The sequence below is a fragment of the Anarrhichthys ocellatus genome, unplaced genomic scaffold (genome assembly GCF_004355925.1).
Source record: "Anarrhichthys ocellatus isolate YVR2014 unplaced genomic scaffold, GSC_Weel_1.0 scaffold14, whole genome shotgun sequence".
Lineage (NCBI taxonomy): Eukaryota > Metazoa > Chordata > Actinopteri > Perciformes > Anarhichadidae > Anarrhichthys > Anarrhichthys ocellatus.
In genome coordinates this window covers 7,465,852-7,482,609 of record NW_022280044.1, presented here as the reverse complement: position 1 = coordinate 7,482,609, position 16,758 = coordinate 7,465,852, and the positions used below count along the sequence as shown (strand labels likewise).

The 16,758-nt window shown below is 41.9% G+C and overlaps 2 protein-coding genes across 3 annotated transcripts in view; one reads left to right on the top strand and one right to left on the bottom strand.

The window, feature by feature from the left end:
- kcng2 (potassium voltage-gated channel, subfamily G, member 2) overlaps nt 1–9,047 on the top strand; it is a 25,836-nt gene extending 16,789 nt beyond the window's left edge. For both annotated transcript variants that reach the window (XM_031853733.1, XM_031853734.1), the window contains one exon: nt 5,778–9,047. In XM_031853733.1, coding sequence (XP_031709593.1) covers nt 5,778–6,605 — 828 coding nt within the window. In that variant the 3' untranslated portion in view covers nt 6,606–9,047. The remainder of the gene's footprint in view (nt 1–5,777) is intronic.
- The window catches only part of slc66a2 (solute carrier family 66 member 2), a gene marked incomplete at its 5' end in the record, with an annotated part of 13,817 nt that continues 5,539 nt past the window's right edge, over nt 8,481–16,758 (bottom strand). Inside the window, one exon of the mRNA XM_031853735.1 lies at nt 8,481–10,920. Coding sequence (XP_031709595.1) covers nt 10,710–10,920 — 211 coding nt within the window. The remainder of the gene's footprint in view (nt 10,921–16,758) is intronic.

Below are 16,758 nucleotides of genomic sequence, written 5' to 3'. Positions count from 1 at the left end.
CCTCCCTAAAGAACCGTCCGTAATAAATACATATTGACAAGCCACAAAACTGAGCCGAGATCAATGCCCACGTGTGTGTGTGTGTGTGTGTGTGTGTGTTATAGCAGTGTTTTCAGGCGATCGAAAAATAAATAAATTTCTGAAATGATTAAACATTTTGATCAGACTCCATGGCGGTGGTGGATTAGACTTCTTCTTCTTGCCAAAGACGATGTTTAGTAGAGTCTTTAATAAGTTCCAGAGAAAGTAATGTAATTATTGAATCTGGGTTTGAGCAGAACACTTTGCCTGCTAATCATAATTCTGCATCCTAATCACACACACACACACACACACACACACACAGAGAGAGACGTACTGGAGGAAATTCACCAAACCGCTCTGGGGGAAATAAGATGATATTATTTGACCATTTTGAGAAATGATTAGACACACAGCAGGTCGCAAAGCTATTAACTTAGCGGGAACATCAATCTTATTTGTTATAATTTGTGTAAAATGACTCGGGTGAGCTTCTATCTGCTCAGATTTCACCCTGAACCAGCCTGCTCTCCTGACTCGCTGGTTCCTCTTTCCCAGGCAGTAATCGCAAACCCAGCATTCAATGTGACAGATTTTACACTGAATGAAAGTAATTTTAAGGTTGTGGGAGAAGAATTAAGACGAGGATTGGAAAATATACTTGACTGACAGTGTTTTGACGTGCAGTAGGCAGGCATGAGGCCCTGTGCTGACGCTGTTACTTACTTTTAGTACTAATGGTTATTGAATACATCGTTAACTGTGGGGGGGTGCAGAAGCCTATCCCAGCATGCACTGTGTGAGTGGCAGGAGGCCGTCAGTCTTTTTCAGGGCTATAAATAGACAGATATTGGCACGATTTATGTTTTGAATTGGTTATTAATTCTGTTTTATTGAGATGTTCTGTGTCTTGCACTTTATTTCCTGCCTTTGTCTGCCCTTCCCCTAATTGAAACCTGCTGTGTCTAATCACCGGCACCTTCCCTGTGTATTTAAACCCTGTGTGTCCCTTGGCTCAGTGTTCGTTCGTCTTTCGGCTGCCTGCCATTTCCTCCCGGTACGATTAGTGTCTGCTCCCCTTTGCCGTGTTCGCTGTTTCTTTGGATATTTTATTTTTCATGGACTTGTGATTCACACGTTTTTGTGTTGAATGCTTTTTTGTTACAATTAAACCCACAATTATCCAACCCTCCGTTTCCCGAGTCTCCCTGTATTTAGGTCCAGCCCTTTCTTTTCTGAAACCTTACAGATATAGTAAGTTTCCAATTCCCCGAAACTGCAGCCAGTCAATAAATGACATAAATTAAATCCTGCCTGTGGAAATGAAACGTATGCCTTGCATATCCGAAGATATTGTATAAAAAATAAAGAGTCGCACTCATAGTAACGTTCCGAGAGGGAACGCTGTCCCTGGTTTTCCGCTGGTCCGCTACTTTGGTCCAAAGTAAAATATCTCAACAAATATTGGATGGACTGCCAGACAGACATTGAAATATTGTCACAAACGCCTCAGCTGTAATTTGTGTTCAGTGCTAATTAGCAAATGCTAAGACTTTAAATTAACATTGTCATTGTTGTCATTTATCCCAAAGCACTGCTGAGCCTCTCATCTCCTGTGTGGTAGACGGTCCCGAATGCTTTCCATTGAAAAGCTCAGCGAAGCCAGTTGGTTGTCTGCGCATTACAAAGCTGCACACAAAGATGAAATGCTACCTGAGGTGTTTCAAAACCATGTTTTTCACTTTTAGAACGGAGAAGGCTTTGAGGATGAGCACCGACTGCTTCTGGTTTACTACCTGGAACGCTCTCCCGTGCAGTAGATAAGAGGGACTAGTGTGGCTGTATCATTTCTCACAAACATTATATAAATGTCTGAAACTGCAAGACACCTTTCCCTTGTAAAGTGTATAACTATAAATAACTTAACCATTTAGGGTTAGTATTTTGGCTTTAATCTGCACTTTTGCAATAATGCTAGTGTCTTGCTGTCACGTATTCTGAAGTTCTAGCATGAGCTACAGATCCACACATGGTGTCTTCTTGTAAAGCACATGAGACAAGGCAGCACCAACTGTTGGTATTAGAGCCCTTTTCAACCTGTATTTTACTGGTTTCAAGTTATTTAAATATTTATGACAGCACACATGTCATGCAGCTTTTTATTTTGCTAAAAGCGAAACCTAGACTTTTGTTTATTGTCCATACAATCATAAATCTGCCATCTCTTCTCGTGGATTATGGAAATAGCACTTGGGATTCACACACAATCCCGTTATCTGAAATAAGATGCCTTCTTTTTGAAGAAGCTTATTAAGATGGCTTCTGGAAGAGAGCGGGAAGCGTTGAAACTCGATCTGACCGGCAGAGAGCAAACACACAAGACACACAGTGGAGCCCAGTGAGGTGAATAAATAAATCCATTAAAAGCATGGGCGTGCCGAGGACAGAACCAGCCCGGCACTTGAAGTCCCCCTGTTTGTGAATCACACCCACTCCAACATATCTGCGGGGAATCGGAGGTGGGCCGTCGTCGCCTCCCTCATTGTTTGGTTTGCATGCTTGTCTTCAGCTGTGACAGGGTCAGAGTACCCTGATCGCTGAGACGGATAATTGTGTGCTTTTAATTTTGATCCTCCGCGCTTCTGCCTACATCAGAGGCTTCTCGGTCTGGAGAACAGGCAGGCGGGAGGGAGTGGAAAATGCACTCAGCCAGAAAAGCCTCCGACAGAGAACAATACAAATATGCTGGTCAAACACAAGGAAAGGGACAGTATCATTTAAAAAAATACAGACGGACTCCCTTGTGGACGCAGAAGAGCAGAAAGACAGAGGAGGTGTGAAACATACCGAGTACCATGTGAAAAACGAATGAGCTCCTTAAGGATTTGGACAGGAGCACATTTATTTGTCTTGGCTTCAGACTGGTATTATTTTGGATGTGGAATGACAGCATGTGGTTAGAGGGTGGATTTCAGCTCAAATTTGAATTTCTCTGCTGTGCCTCCAGAGCTTCAACATTGCCATGTGCTGCAGAGCTTTAATGTCCCCGCAGATACAAAGAACTGGTGTTTAGGAAAACACTTTGCATGAGGACTCAGAGGTGGATTGATGACCCAGCCATAAAGTGGATAATGAGTTCGAGAGAGAAACATAAAATATGTTACTGACGATATGAAACTTAATGGAGAGGCTCTTTTTACTGAATATAGTAATATTCAGCAAAGTACTGTTTCCTCTATAATCTATCCAAATGGTTTTGGCATTCTGAAATGGGAGAATATAACATTTTCTTTTACGTTTCTGGTCCAATTCGGCTTCAAATCCCCTCAAAGAGAAGCTGACAATCTGTGCTCTTAACCTCAGTTATTTTATCATTTCACATTTCAAAATAACAATATATCGGCTTGTTAGCAGCTGGCCAGGGAACTACGGAGCTGTGCCGAGGAAGACAACCAACTCCCTATTGTTCATTTTAATGTTGGCTGTGGACGGCAGCCAACAGAGACTTTGTGAGGTGACTCTGACTAACAGAAAATTTAAATTCTCTCATCCTCTGCTTTTACTCCTCAGTAAGCCGGCTGTGTAACTAAACTAAAATGTCCATACTGTAGCTACACTTAATCTGAGCTCATCGACGGATGTAAACAAGCCTCCATCACTACTGTGGTAACACACGCAGTAACATTGTGATGTAAATTATTGTGATTTTTTTTTAACCTCTTTTGCAGGAGATCACGTAGAATCTCCTATGTCATCAGTGAAATGCAGTTTAATTAAAGAGAGCTCTGTGCGGCTGTGCTTGAGCTAAATGCACATCAGCATGCTAATACGTTTCCAATTGTGGTTCTGGTGTGTTAATGTTCAGCTTTAGCATCCACGCATTTGCTAATTAGCACTGAACACAAAGTGCAGCTGGGGCTGAAGGGACGGTCATGAGTTATGCTGGTGTTTGGTCGTAAACCAAAGTACAAAATGAAGTTTTGAGCAGACTCTGTATGAAAAACTCAGGGGATCAAGATCATCAGGATGTACTACATTTCATCCTCTGGGGACCATGCATGTTTGTACAACATTTCATGGTGATGCATCACATTACTGTTGCGATATTTTAGTCTGGACCAAGTGGTGGACCAACAGACAGCTAGAGGTATTAACAGTAAACTTCACAGCTAAAGACGAGGGCTGACGGTTAGACGTGGAGATACAGTCATACTGTGATGGCTGCCTGCTGTGTGCCTGCAGATTTCTTGCTAGCTGCGTACTCGATGGAATGTTTTCTCGGTCAAAACTGCAATTTTGTGTTTCTTCTTAGATTTTGTGTTTTATCTGATTTACAATTCAGGAAATCATGGATCGCAAAGTTATCATAAACTAGTAAGTAATGCCGACTGGCATTTAATTGCACTTTCACATCCACACTGTGGAGGTTTGACAGAACCTGTTGTACTGCTGTGATCAGCCAACTGTCAGTGGAAAGGCGTTCAGTTTTTACTCTGCCACCGCAGCACTGAAGAACATAACACATAAATCCATCCCACTGTTGATCACGATGACTACTTCTCCAGATCCATACAGCAGTTAATTGCTGCTGCTGCTGCTGTGTGAAAAACTGCAACTCCAGCTGTGCCGATCCGTCATATACGTGGTCCTTAATGGGTTTAGCAAGTTTTAGAAAAAACATGCTATATGCAAAACTAAGACGATACTGAAAAATGCATGAGGCTCAATCGGTGAGGACTTCCTTTCTTTGAGGCAGGTCAGTTGGAATGACGCCTCCATGGCAGCAGAGCTCTTGACTGAGCAGAAACGAAGGGAAATGTTCTGCTTGTACATTCACGCTTGCGCACATTCTCACCTGTAGAAAATCTCCACAACCACAGTGTGTGTTGTTGTATCACTGTTGGCTCGCTAATGTCATCATGTGTTTCTGCACAACATCAAAGTCATGAATATCTGAGCCACGAAACACAACAGGGAACTGAGTCTGAGAGGATTCAAGATTCTTTAGAGATATCTATTTCTCAGTATTACACGACATTTCAAAGAGGAAAGATTTAAAAAATATATATTCTGTATGTCTTCAAACATTCTCATATTCTAATTAACCCACACATAATTAACTGATGCTAGTAAAGCAAAGTATATTGTTTGTAATTAATAACACTTAATTAAATGCTGAAAAAAATGAAAAGCACACTTTTTTTTTCCAGTGTCCTCCAGGGGTGACTTTGACTTAATAACCAAGTAATCTCTTATAATTATATTTTAAAATATGTATGAACCCTATTTCAGCAGCAGAATAAAATAGATTATCATTAAAAGAGAGAATAATTCAGCTGTGGCAGCTTTCAGAAGGCACGATGACTGAGACAGTTAATTACGTATGTCTGCACGTCGACAGCGTTCACCTCTTGATCGCTCAGGTTTGACGTGTGAGTCAGCGAGGGTTCACTAAATGAGATAATCAAAGCCTTTTGTTTTACACTTCATGAATCTTTCAGCACCTTCTCTTTTGTGTTTTGTTCAGCGTCACCTTTTTGTTGTGAGATCAAACGCATCAGCCTCCTCTGTCAATGACAACCCCGCCAACCAAATAGCAGGCTTTGAAATAGAGTCTTAATCGCCGACACTGCACCTTATCTGAAGCACTATTTATCTCACACACCGAGGGGGTGTTGTTGCTGTTTTGTAATGTAACTCAACTCTTAATTAATGTCTGTCTTTATGTGCTTTTTATTTTCTTCTTCTCTCCGTAGGGTGAGTGCTCCCAGAGGTGCTATAACATCTTTGTGCTGGAGACGGTGTGCGTTGCCTGGTTCTCCCTGGAGTTCACGCTGCGCTTCATTCAGACGCAGAGCAAGTGCATGTTTTTGCGAACGCCTCTAAACGTCATCGACGTGGTGGCCATCCTTCCCTACTACATCACCCTCATTGTGGACTCTCTGTCGGTGGGAGAGAAGCCTGCGGGCTCGGGGAACAACTACCTGGAGAAGGTGGGGTTAGTTCTCCGCGTCCTGCGAGCTCTACGGATCTTCTACGTGATGAGGTTGGCTCGCCATTCCTTAGGCTTGCAGACGCTCGGGCTGACGGTGAGGAGGTGTACGCGTGAGTTCGGCCTGTTGCTGCTTTTCCTGTGCGTTGCCATGGCTCTTTTCTCCCCACTGGTGTTCCTTGCTGAGAGCGAGCTGGGCGCCAAGCAGGAGTTCACAAGCATCCCTGGCAGCTACTGGTGGGCCGTCATCTCCATGACCACGGTCGGCTACGGCGACATGGTGCCCAGAAGCATCCCCGGCCAGGTGGTGGCGCTCAGCAGCATCCTGAGCGGCATCCTCCTCATGGCTTTCCCCGTCACGTCCATCTTTCACACCTTCTCCCGCTCCTACTTGGAGCTGAAGGAGGAGCAGATCCGCGCGCTGAGGCAGAAGCCCGACTCGCAGGACAGCACCAAGTCCCAGAACAGCGAAGACTCTCAGGAGACGGACAGCTACCACGGCATCACGGGGGCCGCGGCCTCATCCATGCATCGGAGGAAGTCCATGGCTGCTCGCAGGGCTGCTGAGATTAAAGCGGCCATGACAACTTAGAGCTGCTCTGTCTGTCTGTGTTCAAGTGGCAGTCTGGGAGGCCGTGGCAGCCAGCGCGGGGACTTCCAAGTTGACAAGCTGCAGGACTGTGAGCAGGGAGGAGATTTTCTTCTCTGGAGATTGAGGTCTCTGCTTTGATCGTGGGAAGCCGCTTGTGCACCAGAGTGTATCTGAGTTTCTAAAGTTTTACGGAGGAGCTGCAGAGGTCTTTTTTTCCCTCCACAAATTTGACTTAGAACTTAGATAGTTCAACTACATCATTAAAGAACCAGTCGAATGAGAAAAAAGTGACAGGATTCTCTCTGACTGCGACTTAGACTTGAGACGAGTCTGAGAAAAACAGACACGAAAACAAGTTGTTTTTCAGACCTCAGACTTATAAATAATGTTCCTCATGTAGCTGCATTTGAGAGGATTGTCTGAAATAAAGGTATTTGCTGAGTTGTGAGACATGTAGTTTATTATTGATGTGCAACACCATCTCCATATTGCATTTTGCCAAACCAAATAACTTTGTTATATATAAGGTACACACATGCACATGATGATGTCAGCACATTTATTTGCAATGAAGCAGAGCTTATTAATCTACGACATAACACAAAACTAATTTATTTGTCAAAGGGCTATGCACGCACTGGTGTAAAAAGTATCTGGTTCCCATGCTGGAGCTTTAAAAGAATAGGAAGCCGTTTCAGGAAATAGGCTTGTTCGCTTTTATCAAGGTTTCAGCAAAGTTTTAGTTGTTGCCTTGTTAAAAATGATATATACGTATATCTGTTTGTCCAACTCTTTGGTCAGGAGCAACTGCCATGCCGTGCAAATTGCCGTGAAATCTGGTATGGCCACTCATATTTCCATAGAGGTATCTCCTATTGATTGTAGTGACCTCCTGAACTTTTGTGTTGCGTCATCATCAGGTCAAATTTATACTTTGTACTGTGGCAAACTACGTCTTTTTGTTGAATATGTTGGTCTTTTTTGCCCAAACCTCTACACAAATCTGGAAGGTTTGTATATGTTTCATTACAGTTAAAACCACCCAAAATTCAAATTACTACTCATTTTATGAGTGATTACTTAGTATCCTAGATACTAACAGCACTAGTTGGAGCTACTGTATCCTTTCGAGAGACAGATGTTAGTGCCAGACGTCTTACCACATTTTGAGCTAAAGTGACCAGTGGACACAATATTAAAATAAATATCTTGAATTAGAATGAAACCGGCTAGAGAAGCACACTTACAAATGTGTGTAATCATGTGTGATTCTCTTCAAAGGGGCCGACTGACTGACATCCACCGACAGTGAAAACAACGGACCCCAAATGCTTATGTCTAAATTATATTTCAGATTATTGATAATTCTGATAATAATTGAGGACTTTTTTCCAACATACTTGTTCTGGAAGTGTTTTCTCTACATACAGTATTGTAGATAAGACGTTCTTATTGTGTTTGGTCCATTTCATTATCTCATGATTTTGTTTCGCAAATAAATAGTCAAACATCTTGCATCAACAACAATGTAAAACCTATGCACATGTTATGTAAGCCACATCTACAGTATAAGAGACGGTCGTGGTTAATGGCACAGTAAAAGATTTAAAAAGCAAACATAAGTCTTTCTCGGCTGGCACATCTATTATCTGTGTACCGTCTCATCTATGTACCAGTGGAGAGCTTGATGTGAGAGCCCCACGCATTACAATTTATGTGCTTACTATTTAGATGGCCTATATGCCCAAAGACGGACCTCGACTGCTTGGCTTACGTATTCTTCCTTTGACACTTGATGTCTGCCAGAGCTGCATCGCTGATGGGGGCAACGATCGATGTCTGCAGGCCCGACACAAACAAAACATGACTCGCGAATCTCTCCATGTCCTCTTTATTGTGTGTCAATGCCACATTGGATTCTCAACTTGGTGTTTAAACAAGTGTTGATGGATGTTACTAGTTATTGACATGGACAACTGGCACTTCAAAAGACAAATCAAACACAAACCAATGATGTAACGTAGTAAAAATGGCATAAAAACTGAACATACAGGTACTTATATTTTTGGTACAGTAACAAAACTAGGTGTTGGTTTCACAGATACGACGATGCATAAGATGGCAGTGTATATGAGCAAATACCTCTTATGTGAATGTGAATGGATCAAACGGTACAAAACACAATGTAATAAAAAAAGAAAGTAAAATCAGACACAAGGAATGAAAGCGTAAATAAAGTGAAACTCTTTTTGATCACGTTGACCCCACCACTGCCTGAATAAACAGCAAGCGTACATTATCTTACACTGGCATTTAAAGATTTATAAAAAATAAGAGTAACAAAATACACAGGTTGACTAAACTGGTGTCAAACACAAAAAAAGTGCACACCCTCAACTAAGAAACCAAGGTGCAACCATATGTTCTTTTGTATATTTAAGAGCGGGGAAAGAATCATTCACAGGCATCTCCTGCCGTGTCCCTCCGGAACAAAAAGGGGAAGTTTCCATATTTTTAGGACAGAATGAGGTCTGCTCTGGTACACAGTTCACTGAAGGGCTGACAGTCCTGACACCTCCTGGTTTGGCATTTCACCCGTCCCCAGAGAAAGATTACAAAACAACAACAACACATTCACCGTGTTATGCGGCAGCCTTTCCTTCTGAACAGGAAATTAATTTCTTGAGACAAAATGGTGATGAGTACAACCTGCCCAAAGCAGCAGCAGCACACAGCACTGTGGAGTCATGAGGAGGGACATCGGGGGATGTTATTGGATTTGCAATATAAATAATAAACTTGAGACAATGATGGGAAGTGAAGATACAATTTTGCAGAACATATTCAGAAGTATCAATCTATAAAAAAAGTGAACTAAAAGGATAATTTGGCTGTAACTTATATTGGCAATAATAACCACTGTATCCAACAGAGTTATTTCGGAGCTCAAATTAACACATTTTCAACTGAGGGTAACTCGTCCTCGCTTCACTGTGCTCCGTCTTAAATTCTCTTTGTGTTTAGTCTAAAAGCACATCAACTACTTTGGCGTTTGTGGAGTGAAAACGATCAAAATATAAGATATACAAATGTCATTAGCAGCTTCAGTATAAAAATCTTGGCGTTGACCTTTTAACAACCTACTGTACACAGCCTGAACACTGGTCGCGATGCTTCAAAACACTGAACACCGTTGTCCTTCCGGCAACACTGGCTTCATACAGAAGACTTCTACAAAGCTCGATTATCTCATCGCTCCGTTACCATCAAGGCCGCTAATGTGTATGATCATCTGTTTGTGTTTAAAAAGCCAATACAATGCATCTTCAAACCCTTTGGGATTTGTCTTGGGACTGCCTCTAGTTTCTTACAATTTGATTCCTCTGTTAACACAGAAGAATGAGCCTGTGCATCACAGCACACGGCAAAGAAAATGTGTCCAACAAGTGGTAGACTGACCAGCATTTCTCCACTGTGTTAGAAAAATAACAACAAAATAACAAATACCATTTTGTACATTCAGTAACTTTGTGTATTAAGATCAATTTGATTGATTCAAACATGTATATTGCTGGTAATGCAGCGAGCCATGTTTGAATGTGTGCGATTTAAGGCAGAGGGTCCATGCATCAATCATCAGCTGATGTGGATGACGACAAAAGCTGGTCCACGTTCCCTTGAGCACAGATTTCAGCGCATACATCTGCACTTTATATATTCATTTATGTGCATAACATTCTCCACATGCACAGGTCGACTCAAGGATATATTCTTTCAGAAGTCTGCCTTCCACGACACTAGCATAGTGTCGCATTGCGAAGAAGTCGGTGGGATACATAAAAGGAAAAAAGGTTGAGTTTGTTTGGGACAAGTGTCTTTCGGGTATCGCTGCAGACACCAACACCGCTCAAGTGTGTATGTTCATGCCTTATTTATGGGTGTGTATGTGTCTTGATGTATCCTAGAGGGTGAGGGTGTGTAGCCTGTGTTATCTCAAGGCGCTTTGGTACTCCTGTATGTTTATACACGTCCACAGCTCCTCTAAAAATGCTTCCTTACTGGTGTTTTTGGGTGTTGGCGTCCTCGGAGAGCTTGCAGCGGCTATCAGAGGGCTTTGGCACTGGTGGTGTGGGAGACAGTGTGGGACACTGGCTTCTGTGGGTAGCGGCTGTAGTAGTAAACCTGGAACAGGATGGTGAAGTCCACTAAGACCTGCAGCAGGCCACACGTCCAGAACTGCACAGGAGCCTGGGTGAGCAGGAAGTAGCCGGTTTTAAAGGTGTCGCCGCTGGTCCACATCAGCACCATCTTGATACTGAAAGGAAAGAGTAAGAAAAGGGATGATGAATGTTTTAGTACAGTTTCATTAAAAATGAATAGCACTCACAGTCCATCACGTCCTCAATAACAGTCAATCATGTTTCTAATTATTTTTATTATATTATGGCATTGTTGTGACACTTTAAATTCATGTCAGATTTTATTCCAGATTGTCGTTTTTTCTCGACAGTGGTGTTCTCAAAAGTCACAGTTCAGCCAATCACTGAAGCCTCTCTTCAGCTAGCAAGCTCAACAATTGCTACCACATTTATCCACCCAACTCCTGTTAGCTAGAGCTACAAAAATGTCAAAAGTGTGAAGATACGCTGTTGGCTAGCGCGACTACAGAGAGACTTTCGGCTCTACGCAGAGCTGTGTACCTTTCTCTGACTAGCATTTATAGAATCAAAGCTCTGAACTATCCAGCTAACGCTAGCTGCTGCCGCTAACACCGAGACTTCTCGAGCTAACAAATTAGCCTCGCTAGTTAGCTGGCTAGGTAGATAGCATGCAGAGTCTTGTTAAGCTAAATAAAACAATTGGTTAGTTACTGTGTGTACTGTGTTTTATAAGCCTCTAGTTTGTTGATTCAGACATCTTCTCTTTAATGCATCTTAAATAGACATAAAACACATATTTATGCTGTCTAAATTCAATTTGGTTACCAACAGCACATGTTAATGAGAACAGGAAACGAGGACAGCACTAACAGTTCAGCCAAGACGAGAAAAGCTAAATTTGCCACAATAACAACCATGGGAAATTGAAAATGAATCTTCTCAGGGCACAAATTTTCTCATCAACTCGACATCCTGTGGCACGTTTCTCAATAAAACTCATAAGAGCGTTTCCGGTACACAGCTGATGGTTCATAGTGTCCTCATGAGACAATCCATGGAATGAGTTAAATGAGAAAAATGCCCGTGTGGTTTGAGACAGCAGAGAGTTCCTTTAAGCGTAAAGCTTTGTCCTCTTGCTGGCACTGAGAAACAATGTGAACTCAACTAATGAGGTTGAAAGGGAAGTTTAACAAGGGTACAATAAACCCCCCCCCCCCCCCCCCCCCGGGGGTCCAAACACAAAACTTTCTATACATGTCAGACTCTCCAAAAATAGACACAATACACAGCTGCACTGGGGGAATGAAGGTACATCGGCCCTAAAAGTCCTTAAATGGTTAAGGGTGTTTTCCACACCAGTTTATAACAACATCAACACACATCTCCACTTCTGCAGAGCTCTGTACTTTTTTCATAAACGTTGCCTGAGGCAGGGATATGTGTAGGCAATGCTGGCAAAGGAAAAGGACTGAGCCAGCACTGTGTCTACAATGTGCCCCTGCGCACACATACAGGAGTCTTCAGATGTGCTTCCTAAAGCAACCTGCCTACAACAATACCGACACAGGCTGAGACATCTGAAATCTGTTCACTCAAGCGTGTCAGCACTATTTGGTCAGCACTATTTGGTCAGCACTATTTGAAAAAGCTTTGTGGGAGGTTTTTTTCTTGCTACTTAAATGTATAGAGTGTGTTTTATCCCCGGTTTTATTAGCCATGCAAGATAATACAATGCATGATGGTTAGCAGAGGTTGTAAATATTCAGCGACATCTCTTTGGGTTCACTTTACTCTGGGAAAACTCATTGATCTGGAACTACCTTCTATCGAATATCACCTGTGATAACTGTGCTGGGATGACATGTTGTTGAGATGTTTTTAATGTCATCTTTAAAAGCTGTTTGCTCCTAAAATCTCTATCTCTCACAATCTCAGTCTCTATTGTACAGGGGTGTAGGTAGAAATCCTAGAATAACTATACGGGCAAAAGTATGCAGACAGCCCTGTCCTTCTTTTGGTCTGGGGAAACCATAACGCTGCAACACACAAATATATTTATTTTGTGGCGCTGTGTTTAACAAAGATGTAACAAAGACAACCATAAATCTATGAAGGGGTCTAGTATCTGGGGTCTAGTAGCTGCAGGTCTGCTGAGACCCTCAGCTCCTTTAAATCAAGATTGAAGACTTTTCTGTTTGCTGCTGCCTTTAATTGAACCAGATTCAATTAATATATTAATCAATTACCTGCATTTCACTACTGTATTTTATTTCTTACACTGTTTTTTAATGTTTTAATGACTGTTTTTATTGTTTCAATTAATGTTCTTAATTGTTTTTAAATCTCCTTTTCTTTTGCCTTGTGTTTTGATGCTTTTAACGGTTTTATGTGAAGCACTTTGAATTACCTTGTTGTTGAAATGTGCTATACAAATAAACTTGCCTTGCCTAGTATCGTCCGTAAATTCATAACTGAATTTCTGAAAAAACAGGAGGAGTCTCTGCGTTTGCAGATTCCCTGCCTTTCTGTAAGCCTCTTAACAGATGTAACAAGACGGACGAGAGGTAATCTAGTGTCTCTCTCTTCCCCCCCCTGCAGAGCTGAGTGTAACCCCAACTCTCTGTCTGTCTTTCAGCCAGTGTTGAGGCAAAGCTTTGCAAAAAGCCCTTGTACAGTATTATTCATGCATCCAGCTTCACCTTAGCCCTTTTCATTTATAAGGCCAATTTGTGCAAACCTTGCTGTTTTCCTCATACTCCTTTCTTACCGCCTCTTTCCCTGCAGCATCTCTGAATGTCCCCTCTAGCTTCCATTTTTTCATTATTTTTTTTCATAAGCCCACTCTCAACAGCACTTCTCTCTTTCTCCTTGTCCATTCATCTTCCCACCAGCTCCTTCGCCTCTCTATACCTGTTTGCCTCCCCCCCTGCGTACCGTCCTCGCACTCTTCTTTCTGAGTAAGGATCTTGTTAGCTCTGTGGAAAGAGATCCTCCGTCCCCACTCTTTTCTCCCTCTCCTCCTCACCCCCCTCTCCCTGCTGTCTGAGTTGCGACGATGTATATCTGCAGGTAATGATGAAAGAGGCTGGTATTCGTGTTTGATCAATGCCTCTGCTCATTCCCTAACAAGAGGTAAAGCGGGGAGGGCCGGTAGAATAGGGAGCGGACATGTCTGGCGACTTATTAATCGCCTTCTCCGAGACAAATACAAAAGGGAGGAGGAGAGAAAGCCCGCTGAGCTCTGGACTGATATGACGGCGGTGGAGAAGTAGAGCTGCACACCGGGCCAGACAATTGCTACGGGGGATGAAAATATGCACTGAATAGCAATGCTGGCTTTGTTGGTGTTGCTTTGAATATGGAGACACATCGAAGGTTAAAGCACACGCCATGTTTATGTTTAGGCTATTTGAAGACACGATGAATGCGTTGGCAAAGAACTACCGGTATTTTGGAACTGTTTCATGGTTTAAAAAAAGGAAGACTGTAATATTGACAAGATGTAGAGCTGTAGTGGTCCTCTACAGTAGAAGTGCTGCACAGGTTGGCTTAAGTTCTTAGTAACTACTGCTAGTTGCTCTGTAGCAAACCAAACATTACAGGTTTCTATGAAATCATTTTTTGGACATTTCATTTTCTTCTATTTTTACATCACCTACTATAAAATTGTAAGTTACCTTAAATACACCATAAGTTAAATTTTTGTATTTCATGTCAACATCTTGTCGTTTGTTGCTTTTTATTGAAAGAAAACTACTTTAGGGAACAACGATATTAAAGTTAATTCTTTGTTTCCAAGTGTAAACAGGAGATATTTGTATTTTTTGGGGGGGATTTAGTATCAAATACATTTCAGAAAGAGTGGGAAATAGTCAATTATGCTGACCTAGCTGACATTATTGGCTTAATATTTTATAAACTTTATGTATCTTTTGTGAAATGTAATTTCAATTCCTCCCAGTCATTTAGAAACAGCATATTATCATGTGTGAACTCACTCTAAATAGGCAACAGCTACACCTGGGAGCTGCTGGGTGTAAACATGTAATAATAACTAATTAGTAACTAATAAGTTGAACATATTTACATAATTGTTTCATACCGTAAACCTCTTTTTTATAGCTATAACTGTTTGTAAGCTGGACAAAAAAATATATCATTTAATAAAGAGTTATTTTTTCTTACTGCGGTCTGTGCTTCAACATTTCTTATCGTCTCTCTGCAGCTTTAATGCGTTTCAGTCCATCTCTTAGGATTCAGCTGTTATTCTGCTGGACAGCAGAGAGCACGGAGAGGTAGAGGAGAGGCCAGCGCTGAATCATAATGCATTAACTAAAATACTTACCGGGAGAATTACTATGGAGTTCAGAGGGAAATTATTTGGGAGTAATAAAATTAAGTAATAAGAACAACAAAGCTGCATATCCCAAAATGAAAGTCTTCACTGTTTTAATACAGAATGTGCTCTCTGTAATTCAACAGAAGGAGCTTGTTTGCTGAGGCGGTGCAATAGTTACACCAAAAAGGAATTCTGTTCTAAAAAAAAAAAGACAGAAATGCTGGAAGATTACTTCTACATTTATCTAACTCAGAATTCTGACACCGATTGACTTCACCTGAACGTTAGAGAGCAGACTTTGGATTTCGTCCCCCATTTCTCAGTGATGTTTTTGTAAACGACGATCTCTCTATAGACACAGTTTCATCCAAATGTAGCGCACGTTTTAAATCCATTTCCACCAAATTGGGAAAAGAAAACGCCAGTCCACTACTGTTATGGGAAAACTAGGAGTTGGTTCATCAAGATAAACAGTTTATGGCACCACGTCTCCAGTCAGGTGGTATTATAACATCGCAGAGGAGGAGGGGCTTACAAGATGTAGTTAAAAGATGTGGAAATATGGCATTTCTGTTTGTTTCATGCATTCATTTGAGGAAAGTTACAGCCGCCTCATCGCTCCTCAAACACGTTTCCATCTGCTGCTATTTTCTCTCTTGAGTGAGGCCGAAGGTTCAGCGGACGTCATATGCTTCATGTATGTTATGATTTATTGTGCGTCATTTAGTGTGATTCTATTGCACTTAATCACATTTTGCTTTTATCGATAAAACATTCCCACCTCAGCCAAGTGTAAATATTGTAATATTTGGATTGGAACATTTTTTTCACTATTATCATTTACATGCACAATTAAAAATGCAGATCAAACAGATGGATGGAAAGACACTTAATGTCCAGTAAAGACAAAAAAAAGTGACTCAAAGGAGGAAGTGTGAAACTGGATGGTGAAGGGTTACCCCGATGATCTATCATTTCACACAGCACTGGGGATATTGAATGAAAACAATATCTCACCGTGCAAATATTTGCTGAGTTTTGATGCTCGCTGTGCATTTGCTCTGACTCGTTCAGTCGTCTGGACTGTGAGAGCATTATCATTTTGTGGACGAGGCAGTTTAATTGCACTTGCATTGAGTTTCCTATAACAACTTAACTTTATTTTTTGTTTTATGAGAGTAGACGCCACATTAATGATAATGGCTTTGTGGTCCTCGCCTACATAATTTCTATCGTCTCTTGCAGTTAATGAATCATGTGCAGTTAATTTTGCGAGACAAACGCGCTGCATACAAAACGCAGGGTTTCCCTGACAAAAGACTTCACTGCCATCGCCAAAATTTCCCCCTAAAAGAACAGAAACGAATTGATTGATTGTCATATCCTGAGAGAGAGGAAGCAGCGCTCCGAGTGATGCGAGCAGACGGAGGGAGGAAGGGTTTGGGCGGACGATCCAAAGGTTCTCCAGCTGCATTGATCTGCTGCAGGGAGCCAGAGCTGCTCTGTTCTACAGCCCTGCTGCACACAGCAGCGCCATGCGTTCGGCCACAGGGGTGATGGCCCAGCAGCATCGTTAGTCAATACAACTCTATCCCAGCACGTGGCTCTGTGTGTGTGTGTGTGTGTGTGTGTGTGTGTGTGTGTGTGTGTGTGT